The sequence below is a fragment of the Diceros bicornis genome, chromosome 18 (assembly GCF_020826845.1).
Source record: "Diceros bicornis minor isolate mBicDic1 chromosome 18, mDicBic1.mat.cur, whole genome shotgun sequence".
Taxonomy (NCBI): Eukaryota; Metazoa; Chordata; class Mammalia; order Perissodactyla; family Rhinocerotidae; genus Diceros; species Diceros bicornis.
Genome location: NC_080757.1, coordinates 12,167,762 through 12,183,452, shown reverse-complemented (window position 1 = coordinate 12,183,452; position 15,691 = coordinate 12,167,762). Strand labels below are relative to the sequence as shown.

At 49.6% G+C, this 15,691-nt stretch overlaps 1 protein-coding gene across 4 annotated transcripts in view; it reads left to right on the top strand.

Moving 5' to 3' along the window:
- Positions 1 to 13,646, top strand: part of NLRP1 (NLR family pyrin domain containing 1) — a 48,890-nt gene extending 35,244 nt beyond the window's left edge. The window contains exons 13-19 of one of the 4 annotated variants that reach the window (XR_009222678.1): positions 4,617 to 4,879; positions 5,424 to 5,549; positions 8,148 to 8,289; positions 10,195 to 10,239; positions 10,649 to 10,996; positions 11,637 to 11,718; positions 13,429 to 13,646. Coding sequence is in view for 2 of the 4 variants with exons in the window: in XM_058560004.1 (XP_058415987.1) it covers positions 4,617 to 4,879; positions 5,424 to 5,549; positions 8,148 to 8,289; positions 10,195 to 10,239; positions 10,649 to 10,980 (908 nt within the window). In the remaining 2 variants the exon portion in view is untranslated. Of the gene's footprint in view, positions 1 to 4,616; positions 4,885 to 5,423; positions 5,550 to 8,147; positions 8,290 to 10,194; positions 10,240 to 10,648; positions 10,997 to 11,636; positions 12,170 to 13,428 lie in introns of those variants that run through there. The other 3 variants (XR_009222679.1, XM_058560004.1, XM_058560005.1) reach the window with 3 other exon arrangements.
- The last annotated feature ends 2,045 nt before the right edge of the window (positions 13,647 to 15,691 follow it).

Sequence of the window (15,691 nt, the reverse complement as noted above, 5' to 3'; positions counted from 1 at the left end):
CCAGATCTGGACAGGACCGAAGTCACCAAGTTGGCGACACTTTTGTTTGAGGGCTCCTGGGACATGGCTGATAATAACAACTGCGAACAATTACTGAGCTTCCTGTGCCTGATACCGCGCAAGGCAGTTCCACATGTATTAACAGCATCTCAATTTTCGTAAGGACCTGGTGAATTAGGTACTATGGTTTTCCCCTGTGTACCAATGAGGAAATTGAAGATCAGAAAGGTGACGATGCTTGGGGGCCGGCCCCGTGGCGTAGCGGTTAAGTGCGCATGCTGTGCTGCTGGCGGCCCGGGTTCAGATCCCGGGCGCACACTGATGCACCACTTGTCAGGCCGTGCTGTGGTGGCGTCCCGTATAAAGTGGAGGAAGACGGGCACGGATGTTAGCCCACGGCCAGTCTTCCTCAGCAAAAAGAGGAGGATTGGCAGATGTTAGCTCAGGGCTGCTCTTCCTCACAAAAAAAAAAAAAAAAGAAAAGTGAAGATGCTCGCCCAGAGCTGGGGTTCTAACCTGGGTCCTGTGAACTCCACAATGAGAGCTACACCCACACCCACCCCACGCCTCCCCAAGCCCATGTCCCACCAGCCTTCTCTAGACCACATTTGGACCCCACCTGTGGCCGGACAGGACTTGTTCCCTTTGGATTCTGTACACTGAGCAAGAGGCGAAATACACAAAGGCTGCTTGTAGCTCGCCATGCCCATGCCCATGCCCACGCCCAGTCAGGAAACCCAGCCCCTTCCAGGAATCCCTGCTGCCTGCTGCTTGGGCTGCACTGTTTGTCGTCTTGGAAACAATGACCTCACTGCCTAATATGGGCCTAATATAGGACTTGGGCACTGGATGCTTCTTCACTGTCGTTGGTGATGTCCTACATCAAGTTATTTTCTTTCCACAGTGAGTTTTCTCCCACTGTAGTTAGAGCTTACAGCTTTTAGCATCTCAGCTTCACCCCAGGGCCTCACAGACCTCACCACTCTGAGCATTCTCATCCTCCTGCAGGACCGGCTCCATCAGTTGTGGGGCCTAGAGCAAAATGAAAACTTGAGGCCCTTTGTTAAAAAATTAGGAAGAGTTTCAAGATGGCGACGGTAGAGCACTAGCCAAGCGCAAGGCCCTTCTGAGCACCGAGGTCTGTGTGACTGCACAGCCCGCATGCCCATGAAGCTGGCCCTGTGCTTTTGGGTCCTTTATCCCCCCCTCCCATCTCCTCCAGCACACACAGACCCCTGCTCTCCACGCAGCCCTTCCTCCGGGAAAGCGCGCTCACTCACTTTGGTGTGCTCACTCCTCTCTGTGCCGCCCATGGGGAAGGAGAGCGCTCACACAGACACCTGGGTGGGATCGTTCCCAGCTCCTCCTCCTTCCCTCCGTGTCTGCCCCAGGAATGCACCTGCTCTAGATTGCTGGGAACCACCATGATATCCCACATGCCTCAAAACTGTTGCTTCTCTGGAACCAACACCTTCTGAATTGTACAGCAATAGAGTCCCAAAACTAGTCAGGTTCAGCAAAACGCATCTTCAAAAGATTGTAGTATCTTTTCCTTCCCAGACCCCAAGGGTTACAAGGAGGAGTGAGCCAAGTCATTTAAAGAAGAAACAGGAAGAACCACAGCAGCCAGGCTACGATGTTCTTGGTGGAGCTGCCTTTTACCCATAACCATAGCAGGTACCCCTTCTATCCAAGTGCTTTACAGACACAAACTCGTTTAGTCTTCACATCACACTGGGAGGTGGACGCTGTTGTTGGCTCCACTTTGCAGGTGATGCACAGAGAGGTTCAGTAACTTGCTCAGACTCTCAGAGCTGGTAAGGAAGGGCTTTTGCTGGGAGTCAAATTCTTGCAGCCCATAACATTAACCACTCCGCTCCACAGCTCTCTACGCCCCCACCTTTACGTGGTGGGGGCCCCAGTGTCTCTCCTTGAGCAGGAAAGTCACTTTACCCTCAACAGCTCACCTGAGTCTGGAAGGTGCTGATGACACATCAGCAGGGAGGGCAGGGCGTGGGATCAGGCCGCAAGGCCAAGGGCAGGGTCTAAGGGAGAGAGAGCCCACAGGCTCCTGGACTGTGAAAGTGGCAGCGGCCCAAGGCTGGAAAGGAGGAAGGACAGCTCTTATGAGCTTTGGGTCATTGTTCTGCTTGCTGTCTGTCTTCCCTGTCGGGCCATGAGCTCCAGGATTGCGGGGCCCGTGTCACCCCTGTTCACAGCTACATCCACGGGGCCTGGATTTACTGAGTATAAGTAAACAAAAGTTTATTGGGCACTTTTGTTTAATAAAGGCATGTGAGTCCCTGGGCCCCACACCCTGCCACAAAATCACTCCTACCCCGTGGTGGCTGGTTCTGAATATTTCTAATGAGGCTAGTTGAAGGCAGCTCCAGGTAGAAGGTCTTTCTGCCAGTGACACTTGCTCCCGTCACCACTCATGCTTCTTCCCCTTCAGACCAGGATCTCCTCTGTTGCTTCCCTCCTCTCTCCAATCTATTAGCACAAATATACTGTCAGTCAGCAGGTTTGGGGAAAGGGATTCTGCTACAATCTATGGAAAGGGCAATATGTGCAATGGTAGGGTGACCAACTCATGTCGATTTACCGGGGATTTTCCTGATTTTAGGTCTGAAAGCCCTTCATACCCGGAACCCTCTCAGTCCTGGGCAAGCCGAGACAGTTGGTCACCCTAGCAGGAAGGTGAGCTGGAGACACATAGTACCTTCCAGCATTCAGCCAAAATTAGTGTGGCACGGAGCTGTGTGTAAGAGCCACGACTGTGGTCAGAGCGCAGGGATCTGGTCCTAGGGCTGTGGCTGGCCGGTGACCTTGGGGAAAGCCCTCCCCCCCCAGGGTTTCAGTTCTCCCATCTGACATGTGAGGACGTTCCAGTGCTGTGGAGGGCAAGGTGAGAGCACCACTTAGTGTCACCAATAGCAGTGCAAAGTGGCACCATCTCTTGAAGAAGCAATTTGGCTAAACCTGGCAAGTCATAAAAATGTTCACATCCTTTCACGCACTTTTCTCATCCCCTGGGACTTATTGATTCCAAGGCAATAACCCAAGGGAAATAGAAGAGCTCTCTGCAGGAATATGTGCATTGCAGTACTATCTATCATGGCGAAAAGTTGGAAGCAATCTCTGCACTGAAACAAGAGGTGAGCAGTGAATTACAGGATGATGCATCCACTAGCACGCATGGTATGCTGCAGTCATTAGAAAGGTCTGACAGATGCTCGTGACAATTGAAACTGACGCGGGAAAGGCAGGAGACAAAGCTACACTGACTACGATGGAAACGTGAAAAACTGTTGCTGCAGAGAAAGACTACTGGAAAAGGGAAAGATGGTAATAGTTGTATTGTTTAATGAGATCAGAGATTAATTCTTCCACATTTTTTCAGATGATGTACACCTCTGTGGTATTATTTTTCACCCAAAAAAAGCAATTAATAAATGAGAAAACTTAAGTAATGGTCTCCATGGCCCCTTCTGGCATTAACATCACTCAGCGATGTTCTGATTGGTGCCCATGCAGCCTAAGGGCCTTGCCTGGCTTCCTGGATGTCCCTCTGTTGCCCAGAAATCACCTGCATTGCAGCAGTTGCCTGGCAACACAGGGATGGAGCCGGGACTCCTGACCTCTAGGCCAGTGTCTCTCCCACTGCCAGCCTTCATCCCTCAAGCTCTCTCTTGTGGTGTCAACTTCCTCACCTGGTGCATAGATCTGAGTTCTTGGCTGCAATCAAAGAAACCAATTCCGTTTGATTTAGGCAGAAAAGGAATATATAGGATGATTCTTGAGTAGCTTATAGACTTAACAAAAGATTTGGCAACATGTTTTTAAAAAAAAAAATGAAGTACCAAAAGATGCTGAGAAACCAAGAACGTGGCCAAGGTCACACCAAGAAAAATGTGGAGAGACTTCTGTTGCGGACACAGCCACTGCAGGACCCTCCTGCCATGGTGGCCACTGGACTCTTGACCCCACTGCTGCTGCCAAAAGAATCTCTGTCTTTTCATCTGTGCTTTACCCCCTCAAGATCAAGGTCTTGGTTAGGAGCATCCACTTAGTCAAGTCATGGTCACACACCTGTGCCAAGGAGTAGCAGCTTCCTGAGCGGGAGGGAGCTTGTCTCCTGCCAAGAGCCACACGCGGTGGAGAAGGAGGTTCTTCCCGAAAGGAAGAGTCTGCATGGTGGGTGGCCAAACACTCGACAAATGTACACTACCCTTGGTCACTCCATTTCCCACTGTCCTTCCCTCCTCCTTGTTCTCTACCTGCCTCAAGACAAACCTGCCAGCATCACTCAATGGCCCTCATAGTGACATACTCCACATCAGCACAGGTTATCACGGGGTGAGTGTCTTTCCCAGTTTCAGGGCCAGGGCCTGGGCCTGTGTATGAGTTTGGCTCAAGGGGGCTCCTAAAGTGCTCCCACCCTGAAGACAGTATTTCCCACAGCTCCCAAAGGCCCCAGACCCAGGCATGCCCCCTTCCCTGGATGGGTCCCCCAGGAAGGCCACTGAGCCTACACTCTGGGACCCCACTGCTTCAGCCAAGCCTGACTCAGTGAGGGCACTAAATCCTCGTCTCTCGAATCCATTCTTTGACAGGGGGCCATGTGGACACCTCCTTGTTCCAAGTGGCCCACTTTAAAGAGGAGGGGATGATCCTGGAAAAGCCAGCCAGGGTGGAGCCATGTTACACGGTCCTGGAAAACCCCAGCTTCTCCCCCATGGGAGTTCTACTGAGAGTGATCCACGCTGCCCTGCGCTTCATTCCTGTCACCTCCACCGTGTTGCTCTACTATCACCTCCACCCTGAGGGAGTCACTTTCCACCTCTACCTGATCCCCAGCGACTACTCCATTCGGAAGGTGGAGTAAGAGCCAGAAAGGCTGGGCCAGGGTGGGCTGTAGGCAATCACGAAATGCAGCCAAAGAGCCCCCAGATGGGTCAACTGGGAATGAAGATGGGCCTCCTACAAACCTTGAAGTGGGTGAAAATCTTGCCCCCTGCTCAGCCGTGGACTGGTCTCCTGGCTCCCTAAGGTCTCCCCCAGCCTGGGTTTGCTGCTCCATCACTCATCTCTGGGCAACATTTTGCAGCCTCTTTCCAGGACTCAAAAGGATCGGAGGGCCCTATGCCCAGAACTGTCTCCTTTCCCCAGTTCTCACTTCTTCTCCAGCAATGCCCCAATTCTCACCCTGAACATAGCAGAGGCCAAGGGTGGGCTCTCTGTGTAGCAGTGCATTGGGGGAGAGGGGTGCAGGGGTGGTATAGCCCCTCTCCTCCCACACAAACATACAGAAGCACCACCTCACTGTATTCAGACTAGATTCCATAGGACAGAATCTCTGAGCCAGACGCCAGACACCAGACACATCTCACCCTTTGATCCTTGTTCTGTATGCTCCCTAGGCCGTAGATGATGAAGAAAAGAAGTTCCAGTTCATGCGAATCCACAAGCCGCCCCCGCTGGCCCCCCTCTACATGGGCTCCCGCTACACTGTGTCTAGTTCAGAGACGCTAGAAATAATCCCCAAGGTGAGCAGCCCAGATGTTCGCCCCTCACTGGGATCAGAGGTCATGCCTGGGAATACCCGTGCGGCAAGTCTCAGAGCTTTCCCAGGAACAGGGCAAAATGGAGTTGGGCAGACAGCAAGTAGGATTTGGGGTGAGCAGGAATGCTTTCAAAGATTGGGAGAAAGGAAGCTAGTGGGAAGGAGGGTCACATTCGGGACGGGGACAATGACGGGGTCTGACTTGGGGGCACTGAGAAGTGTTGGGCTCTAGCATTTCAATGCCCTCCAGGCAAAAGCACCAGGAACACACCTGGAGCTGAACACACTGGGTTTATGGCTCATTGCAGCAAGAGAATAGGCACCATGGGGAACCGTGGGGACTCTCAGTACAAGAGAGTAGGAAAGAACCCAGTATAGGATTTGGGCCTTGGTTGGGTAAATTGGGGAAAAGTCTAAGGAAATGGAGATTTGCTCTAGATTGAGTGTTGTCAGAAGGCAGAGGCAATTCAAAGATTGGGAACCTCAACAAATCTTATCTCTAGGCAAGGCAGACAGGGCAAGGATAAAGCTATAATTGCTTACGTAGCAGTCACTCATTTAGTGGGGAGGGGGGATGTTTGGCATTTTGTGGGTTGCACGGTGACCAGTCTGAGGGGACATTCTGTGAGATTGTGTGTGTGGAACAGGAGGACAACACGGCTGGGATGGCAACCTCAGAAGAGTTTGTAATTACACCAAGGCGTAGCTGTGAGCATCAGATCAGTTTCTGGGTGTCAGGGCTGCCTTTTGTTCTTTCTCGGGGTCTCCTTTTGGCCAAAGGCAGATGACCTCAGGCCACTGGACATTCATCCATGACATTCAAATCCTCACCCTGCCCAGATTTTGCTGCTTAGAGTCAGAGCGTCCACTGAACGGTAGTCTGTAGTTGAAGGAGGGTCAATCCTTCTTTCTCCTTCTGTTGTGAGATGAGTCTTTGAACCATCTCATGTGACAATGACAGATAGAATAGACGTCCAGGAGTTAGGAGGAAGTGATATATATTTTTTGAGTTGGGAAACATGCATCCAAGGATGAATACCTTGGATTTTCCTGTTGTATCAGTCATTAACAAGAGATGAGAGACATGATTCAGTCATTCAACAAACACTTACCCAGTGCCAACTATGCACTGTCTTCAGTGGGGAGAGTTCAGTGAACAGGACAAAGCCCTGCCCTTGGGAAGTTGACATCCTGGTGGGATGAGACTTATATAAATAATTAAAGAGATAATGACCAAGAACCATGAAATTCTGTAAGAAAAACACAACCAGGCCATGTAAGAGAGTGATTTGGGCTACTTTATACTGGGTGGTCAGGGGAAGTATTTCTGAGGAGGTAACATTTGAACTGAGACCTGAGTGACAAGAAGGGTTCCGGTACATGGAGACTTGTGGCAGAGCGCTTCCGGTGCAGAGGCATAGAGGCAGGAGCAAGCTTGATACCTCCACTTGACAAAATGGAGGCCAGTGTGGCAGAGCTTAATGAGCGTAGCCAAAGAGAGGAGGAAGATGGGCCAGACAAGAGGCAGCGGCTTCGTAGGGCCCGCTGGCCCTCGTGGGAGTTTGGATTTTATTCTAAGTACAATGACAAGCTCTTAGAAGATCTTAAACGTGGTAATACAAGACCTGATTTACTTTCATATAGATGCCTCCAGCTGCTGGGTAAGAATGGAAACAGAGACAAGTGGAAACGCTATTGCAATACTGCAGGCAGGAATTGATGGTGGCCTGACTGGGGAGGTCACAGTGGAAATGGAGAAAAGCTGATGGATTCAGGGCATATTTTGGAGGTAGAGCCAACAGGCCTTGGCCTATGGGGAGAGAAAGGAAGGAGTTAAGGATGATGCCCAAACCCAGAAACTGAGTGCTCAGTGGGTGGCAGTGCCATTTACTGACTTTGGGGAAAGTGGGGAGAGAGCATGTTTGGAAGACAGTAGGGAATCAATAGTTCTGTCTTGGATGTGATCTAGGAAAGGAGATGAATATAAATTTTCTGTTGACTGAAAGTGGGTCAAGTTTAGGATCCATTGAGAAGACAGGATTTGGGATGGAGAAATGAGGGTTTGGATTCAAGATGGGGGAGATGGGGGAAGGAGGATCTGGTTCAAGATGGAGGGAGAAGGATCCGGTTTAGGATGTGTGAGCACTACATTTAAAGATGAGTCCTCAGGGCTGGCCTGGTGGCATAGTGGTTAAGTTCATGCGCTCTGCTTCAGTGGCCCGGGGTTTGCAGGTCCGGATCCCGGCCGCAGACCACCACTCATCAAGCTATGCTGTGGCAGCGTCCCACATATAAAGTAGAGGAGGATGGGCACAGATGTTAGCTCAGGGCTAATCTTCCTCACCAAAAAAAAAGATGAGTCCTGAATCATCTGTGGGGTACCCAGCTGTGTCCTCATCCTTCTGAGTCAGGATTTGTGGGAAATTAGGAAAAGAGCAGCGTCCGAAGGTGGTGATTAATTTCAGTACCGATCATCCAAGTGTCCCTATGGGTTGAGCAGGGCCAAGTGCGTGTCAGGTGGGGAAAGACCTCACTTGTTCAATGATCAGTGGCTTCTTAAATGACAACTCTCTCTCCTCAGGAACTGGAGCTCTGCTATCGGAGCCCCAGGGAATGCCAGCTCTTCTCTGAGTTCCACGTTGGCCATTTGGCGTCAGGGATCAGGCTGCAAATGAGAGACAAGAAAGATGGGACTGTGGTATGGGAGGCCTTGGTGAGACCAGGTAAAGTTGAGACAAGTGCAGGGAACTCAGAGGTGAGAGAAAGAAAGTCAATTAAAGTGTAAGTGTGTGTGTGTGTGTGTGTGTATTATCACAATTTGCTGATGGGAAAAAAATTGCCCAGAGAAGTTATGTGGCTTTTTCTAGTTACATAACAGCTGATATGATCAGAATTTGAACTCAAGTTAATCTGACTCTAAGCTCCACGCTCTCTCCCATGCACCATTGCGTCTCCACACTGCACTTGCATTAACAGATTTCAACACCCACAAGGCCTTTGGCAAAGTTTCTCATGTAGCTTGGATGTGAGATGAAAGAATAAGAACTACATGGTTATATGGTTGTATGGATTAAGCCAATTTTGGCAATATCAGATACTGTAACCCGGATCATTTGGATATTTTCAAGGTGCACAAGAGGGAATCAAATAATGAACTTTCAAGAATGGATGAAACTTCACAGTCTTAGTCCAGCACCAATACTCCCAAGAACCAAAATCTCCTAAACAGTCCTTTTAGGGACAAGCAGCCCTTGTCAGCTATTGAAATATGGTGAATCTGCCTCCTGAGCTGCTACAAACAGGCTACACGGTGTGGTGGCAAGAGAGTGGGCTTTACTCAGTCTTGGCTGGGGGGCAATCACAGGTGGAGAACTAACCAGCCCCAGCATCAGACCTGGGTTTGAAACCCACTGTGGCACTTACTTGCTGGGTGATCTTGGGAAAATTACTAAACTCACTTGGGTCTCGAGTTCCTCCTCTGTATATGAGGATCATAATGCCTAACTTGTAGGATTGTTGGAAAGATTAAATAAAGTGATGTGTGTACATGTTTCATGCAGTGCCCCTTAATAAATAGTAGCAGTATTATTCTTTTTCCTCATATTAAGCCAATCTTTTCCTCCTCTCAGTCTTAGTTCTGTCCCTTGGAGCTGACAGAAAAAAATCTATCTCCTTCCCCCTGGGAAAGCCCTTCAGACACTTGAGGCCTGTGAGCGTGGCCTCCCCTAAGTCTCCTCTTATGCAAGTTAAACATCTCCAGTTCCTTCCATCGTTCCTCTCATATTTTGGGTTTTAAGTTCTTTTGCCATTCCAGTCAGCTTCCTCAGTAGATGCTCCAGTTTTCAGATGAGTCAGGATGGATTCCCTGCTGTCCAGTCAGCATGAACAATGTGGAAAACGCTCCTTCCCTCATACAAATGAACCCAGTGCTCCCAGTCCCACAGACGGAGCTCCCATCTCCTTGCGTCCACCTCCCCGCGCTGTCAGGTGACACTGAAGCTGGGTCTGCTCAGAATCTCAGGCCTTGTCCACATGAGCTGCTGTGGACTCCTCCTTCCTCTCCTTACGCAAGTAGTTGTTTAAGCCCCTTCATTTGTCGTTGTCGCTGTTGTTTTTCCTGTTGAAATTTATCCATTACTCCCAAGTGCTAAGATTTTCTTGATCTTGATTCTGACGTCAAAATCCAGGACAAACAGTGTGAGTCTAGGCCAAACAAGGACAGGGAGGTAGATTGCTGCTCAGAATAAGATCTCAAATAGTTGAAGCTAACTAGCAAGGGGCTTGGTTATTTCTCCACCAGGGTTCCATTCAGGACAAGACTGGATTAAACCATGTCTGGAGTGCTGAGGAAGAAATTGCTGTTGCTTATTTGGATGCCTTCCCTCTCTCTCTCTCTGTGTCTATGATTATGGCCTCTGGGCCTCAGTTTCCCCATATGATGAGGAAGGGATTCACCTACATAATCTCTAAAGGCCTTTCTAGTCCTTACTCCAGATTCTATCAGAATTTGTCTGTGGCTTGTTCTCAGAATCAAAGAATCTCAGAAGTAGGTAGGAGTGTCAAAGATTATCATTTGTGTTAATAACCAGCACTGTTACAGATGCTTCCTCATATCTGTTTTCCTCCAGGAGATCTCAGACCTGCAGCTACTCTGGTCCCTCCAGCCCTGCTAGGTCAGTAACAGCTGTTAGAGATCACAGGAGCCACGGCAGTTCTAAGTGTACTATCTGGTCCTGGAGGGGAGGGAAGAGAGAAAGGAAGGGACTCTATCATCGCAAACCTCACAAGGGATCAAGCCTTGGAGAGGGGTGTGTGCCCTGGGGCAGAGTCCCTCCCCATCCCCCTTCCTCCTGCCCATGGAGGCGCTAGCACCTCCCACTGGACAGCCTCAAATGCCCCCATCATGAATCCCTAGCTCAAGCAGAATGCTAGGCTAGATGCTGACGTGAGGGAGGGCAGAGGTGCCTTTCTGGTGGTTACAGCGGGAGAAGGAGCCAGGGATGCAGCTGAGGTGAGTGAAGAGAGCTGGGGGAGGATGGGAGGTAGAGGCTGTGGTGGGAGCCCTTCTTTGTTCTTTGGCAGCTTCACCTTCACACCCAGATGTCCCGGCCCCACTGCACTTCGTGGACTGGTATCGGGAGCAGCTGGTGGCTCGAGTGACATCGGTGGACCCTATCCTGGACAAGCTGCATGGACAGGTGCTGAGTGAGGAGCAGTATGAGAGGGTGCGGGCCGAGGCCACCAACCCGGATCAGATGCGGAAGCTGTTCGACTTCAGCAAGTCCTGGGACTGGGCCTGCAAGGACCAATTCTACCAAGCCCTGAGGGAGATCCACCCTCACCTAATTGTGGAACTCTGGGAGAAGTGGGGCCATGGAGGACACCTGAGGATTCCCAACAAGCTTGGCAGCTGAGGTGTGACCACTGCCGGTGAGTCCTGGCTCTGCCTCACCACTCTTCAAGTCTCACTTTCTCCATCTCAAAACAAGGTGCCATCAAGATGGGCACGGATGTTAGCCCAGGGCCAATCTTCCTTAGCAAAAAAGAGGAGGACTGGCAACAGATGTTAGCTCAGGGCTGATCTTTCTCACAAAAAAAAAAAGGAAATTGTCTAGATGGTGATTTCATTCACAGTGATGGGCAAGATTGGAGATGGAGCAGCTCTGATGAGAAAGATCAGGAGTTCAAGTTCAAGAAAGATAAGTGGAACTTGAATGTGAAACTTGGTCTAGGTGTTATATTACCTTTCTACTTGTACTTCCTGACTCAGTCTAGATTACACTCAAAGTAATGGCACTGGATGTCATCACTGAGGGAGAGAAGGTACAGTAAAGAGAGAAGAACCCCTATCAAAACTCAGCATTTAGTGGTAGCATAGAAAAAGAAGCCAATAAACGGAATTAGAGAAGTAGGAAAAGCTTGAAAGGTAGGTAAAAACAATCAAAAAGGGTTAAGTCAGGAAGCCAAGGTGAAAAAAATCAAAAGAAGTTAAGTCAGGAAATCAAGATAAAAGTCTTTGACTAAGTGAAATTCTGAGAGGTTAGTAAGATTTCAATTTTGTCTCTTCTAGAATGGCGCTTTATGAAGACAAGGATCTTTTGTTGTTCACTGCTGTATCCCGTTATCCTGGAACAGTGCCTGGCCCATAGTAGGTGTTTAATAAATATTTGTTGACCAAATGAAAAACAACAACAACAACAACACGGTGCCATCTGAGTTGCCTTCTAGTCTAAAGTTATGGAGCTTTGATGATGTCTTTGCTGGGCATTATATGTCCACGCCCAGGAAGGCCACACAGGCACCCACACTGCCTCCATTGGCTTTCCCAGGCCAGCTGTCCAGATGGAATGACGGTATCTCAGCGAATGTCCATCTGGAGCTGGCGGACCTCTGCACACCTTGTAGAAGCCTAACCCAAGAGCCTGGTCTGGTGGCCATAGCAGCCAAACCTAGAGCCCTTCCTGTGCCATCCAGATGTGAGGAGAAGCAGGGGGGAACATGGGACTAGCCACCTCTGGCTGGAGACAGACAATGGAAATGGATACCTTGGGGGTTTTGAGTGGCTTGTAAATAGGGGCAAAAACAGATTTATTTTTCACTTGTCCATGTTGAGCTTGGTTTTTCTATTCGTCCAAATTGGGCTTTGCTGTTTCTGAAGTCTAGATGGATTCCTAGGGCCAGGAGAAGGGAGAAGAAGGAGGCCACAGGGGGAATGGAGTCTAGGTCTTAGCTTAGATGTCTTCTCCTGTGAGAAGTGATTCCATGCCCTCACACCTGGCTTAGGGACAACTGCCCTGTGGCCCTGCAGCACCTTGTGTGCTTCCCCCCATCAGAGCACTCAGCGTATGGCATTGTCCCTCCTGCTTCATTGCTGGTCTCCCCTACTGGAAGGCAAGCTCCCCGAGGGCAGGAACCGTGTCTGATCTGCTCATCAGTTTACTCCCTGGCACTTGGTGGGTATTAAGTGAGGATTTATGAATAGGTAAACGGTAAAGGAACTCTCGCTAGACACATCCTTTAATTCCCTCCCTGGCCACCACACTATCCATGTGATTCAGGGCCCACCCTAGTAACGATCCCAAGTTAGTAGGCCACCCCCTTGGTCCCAGTGATTCGGTAATCTTAGAATTGAACCCATCGGTGCTGAAACATTTATACCAATGTTGTTCTCAACTCATGAGAGCAAAGCTTCACTCCTGCTACCTCTGCCTAAGACACAGCAGCACACGTGGACTGTATCTCCTTCCCCACGCAGTCACCCTCCTCCCTCAGTCACTTCTTCCTGCAGCCTGCTTGGGCCTTACCCCCGGCCCTTACCCTCTACCACACAGCCTTGGGGGGTCTCGTCTTTGGCCTTCCTGACTCTGAGGGTTGTTCTGAAGGTTAAATGAGATAATACGTGGATGTGCTCAGATCAGCGTTCAGCACATAGTAAGTACACAGCAAGTGATAGATAATCTCTTGGTTTCACTGATCACTGGTGAGAGAGAGGGCAGCATATCCCAACCTCCCACAACTACTCCAAAAGAGAATTCAATAGGGTTAGTGCACAAACAAAAAAATTGAGAAGAAAAGGGCCCACACCTGTGGCCTCAGTCCCAGTTGCTTCGTCAGCACATGCCCGAGCTGCCACCTTCTGGACCCAGTGACTGTTTTGCTCAGGCCACATTGCTAACACGTTCAATAAATTTGGCTGACTCTCTCGGGACCTTCCTCTGGATGAGGGCGTTCCTGAACTTTTGTATCCCAGCTCTCGGAGCTCTCTTGTGATGGAAGTGTAGTCTAGCAGGACACCCATACTTGAGACGGATGTTCTTTTCCTAAGATCCAGGTGACTGTGGCTGCTTTCTGGTCCCAGGTAGGATAAGTTTGTGCAGAAGGCATGATATCATCAGGACTCTGCACCCAAGACTCTGGCCCTCGACTTCCAAGGACAAGAGATCTTGCTGATTTGAATGGATTCCAGATCAGCTACCTGTGTCGGCAGTTTTCTGCTGAATGTGGCAGGTATATGACTTGATTCTGAATGTGATGTGCTCGACTATCTCAAGGGAAAAAAAAATATGCCGCATTCATCTTAGAGCTTGTTTCTTCTCCAAGTAGCTAATGCCCTCATGTGAGTCCCTCAGAAGCATGGAAGAACACTCTCAGGACAAAACTGTTTGCTTCCATTGCCTTGCACTGGGCACCACATTGCATCCAGGACAGTGCCCATTCATTGGTTCTAATTTCCTCCATTGTCAAGGTAAAACCCAGATCCCCCCAGGGGAATCTCTGATCCTCTCCACCAGGAAGCTGCAGGTGGAGCCCGGTAGCTCAGGGCCTGCCCACAGCACTGTCCTCCAAGTTCTAGCTCCCAGCTGGGGCTGTGACGATTGTCGGGGCCACACAGTAGAGAGTCATTGCAGGCAGCGTGTCTGGGGGCGGCCTCCAACTTCCTGCCATGTCATCTCTAAGCAGGGCCTGACCCTGGGGAGACCCAAACAGCTCTCACTGCCTTGCTGACGGTATGAGGGTATTTTCAATAGCCCAGGGATGTGTTCAAAGAGCAAGAGAACACAGGTATCCTTGAAGCTGAACCCAGACATGTGTCAACACCGGAGTTACAGTCTGCTAGGCGGCCACCCATCCCCGCCCTGTTCTAAAAGTGTGACATGTGTAAATCATTTAACCCTATTGACTACTCTGTATTAGTCAGGGTTCTCCAGAGAAACAGAACCTGTAGGATGTGTGTATATATACATTTATTTGAAGGAAGTGGCTCACACAGTTATCGAGGCTGGCAAGTCCAAAATCTGCAGGGTGGGCCAGCAGGCTGGAGACCGAGGGAAGAGCTAATGCTGCAGCCGCCTGCTAGCAGAACTCCCTCTTGCTCAGGGGAGGTCAGTCTTTTGTTCTATTCAGACCTTCAACTGACCGACATTTTGTAGGGCAATCTGTTTTACTCAAAGTCCACTCATTTAAATGTTCATCTCATCCAAATATACCCTCACAGAAACATCTAGAATAATGTTTGACCAAATATCTGGGCACGGTGGCCCAATCAAGTTGACACATAAAATTAAGCATGATGACAGGTACTACTAACATCCTCATTTTACAAGGACACTGAGGCCGAGAGAGGTTAAGTAACATCCCTAAAGTCTCAGAGAAAGTAAGTGGTGGAGTTGGGATCCAATGCATGGTAGGCGGGCTCCACAGTCCACCTCCTAACCATCACTGAAGCCTCTGTTAGATAAACGGCTCACCATCATTCCAGACATGGAAATGCACAAAACAGAGATTTCTGGGACTTGTTTATGATTGCCCACTATGGGGCCAAGAACATAATTCGGGACTAGGTCATTATTTCTTACAGACTTCAGCTACCCAAAACTTTCAGACAGACTTCAGCTACCCAAAATTACAGGCTTCTATTTCTCTTTGTGGGGCTGAAATAATTTTTTAGAAATTCCCTGTGACATCCACTGAATTCCAAGAAATTATAATTTTCTTTAACCAGTGGGATGCAGCCTGTTGGTAAAAGCAGAGGTGTTTTCAGGATCTGTATTCTGCCGCACTTGTGATCATCTGTGCCAACGTATTTTACCAAAGTCTGACAAAAATGACTTTGGTGTGGGGACCAGAGGGACCAGACACATGTATCCCACAGGGGTGAGATCCAGGTCCTCCTGCCCCCAAATTAACCGCTTCCCAGGATAGCTGACAGTGGGACTATCCAGTTCCTTCAGAGGAACCCCCTTCGCATCTGCTTGCAGGAGCAGGCGTGTCTGGGGACTGGGTCCCTTCAGCACAGGCAGTAACTGTGTGTTATTCTGCATAACAAAGGTAGATTGTGTTAGGCCCAGGCATCTTTGATATAGTATGGATGAAGGAAAGCTGAGCTGCGGGGGTGGTGTGTATAATGTTTGTGTGTTGTGATGGTGTGTGTGTGTGTCCTTGTGTGATAGGCAGTCAGGAGCGGAGTGTAATGGACTCAGCTGCCTGCCTGGCCCTCCCTTCTTTTTCAGAACTGCCCCCTCTCCTGCCCACAGGCTAAGCTGCAGCAGGAATAGCCATGTTTGTGCAACTGACCCTTTCCCCACAGCCCCAGCAGACCGGCCACAGAGGAGATGCTAGCAGGGG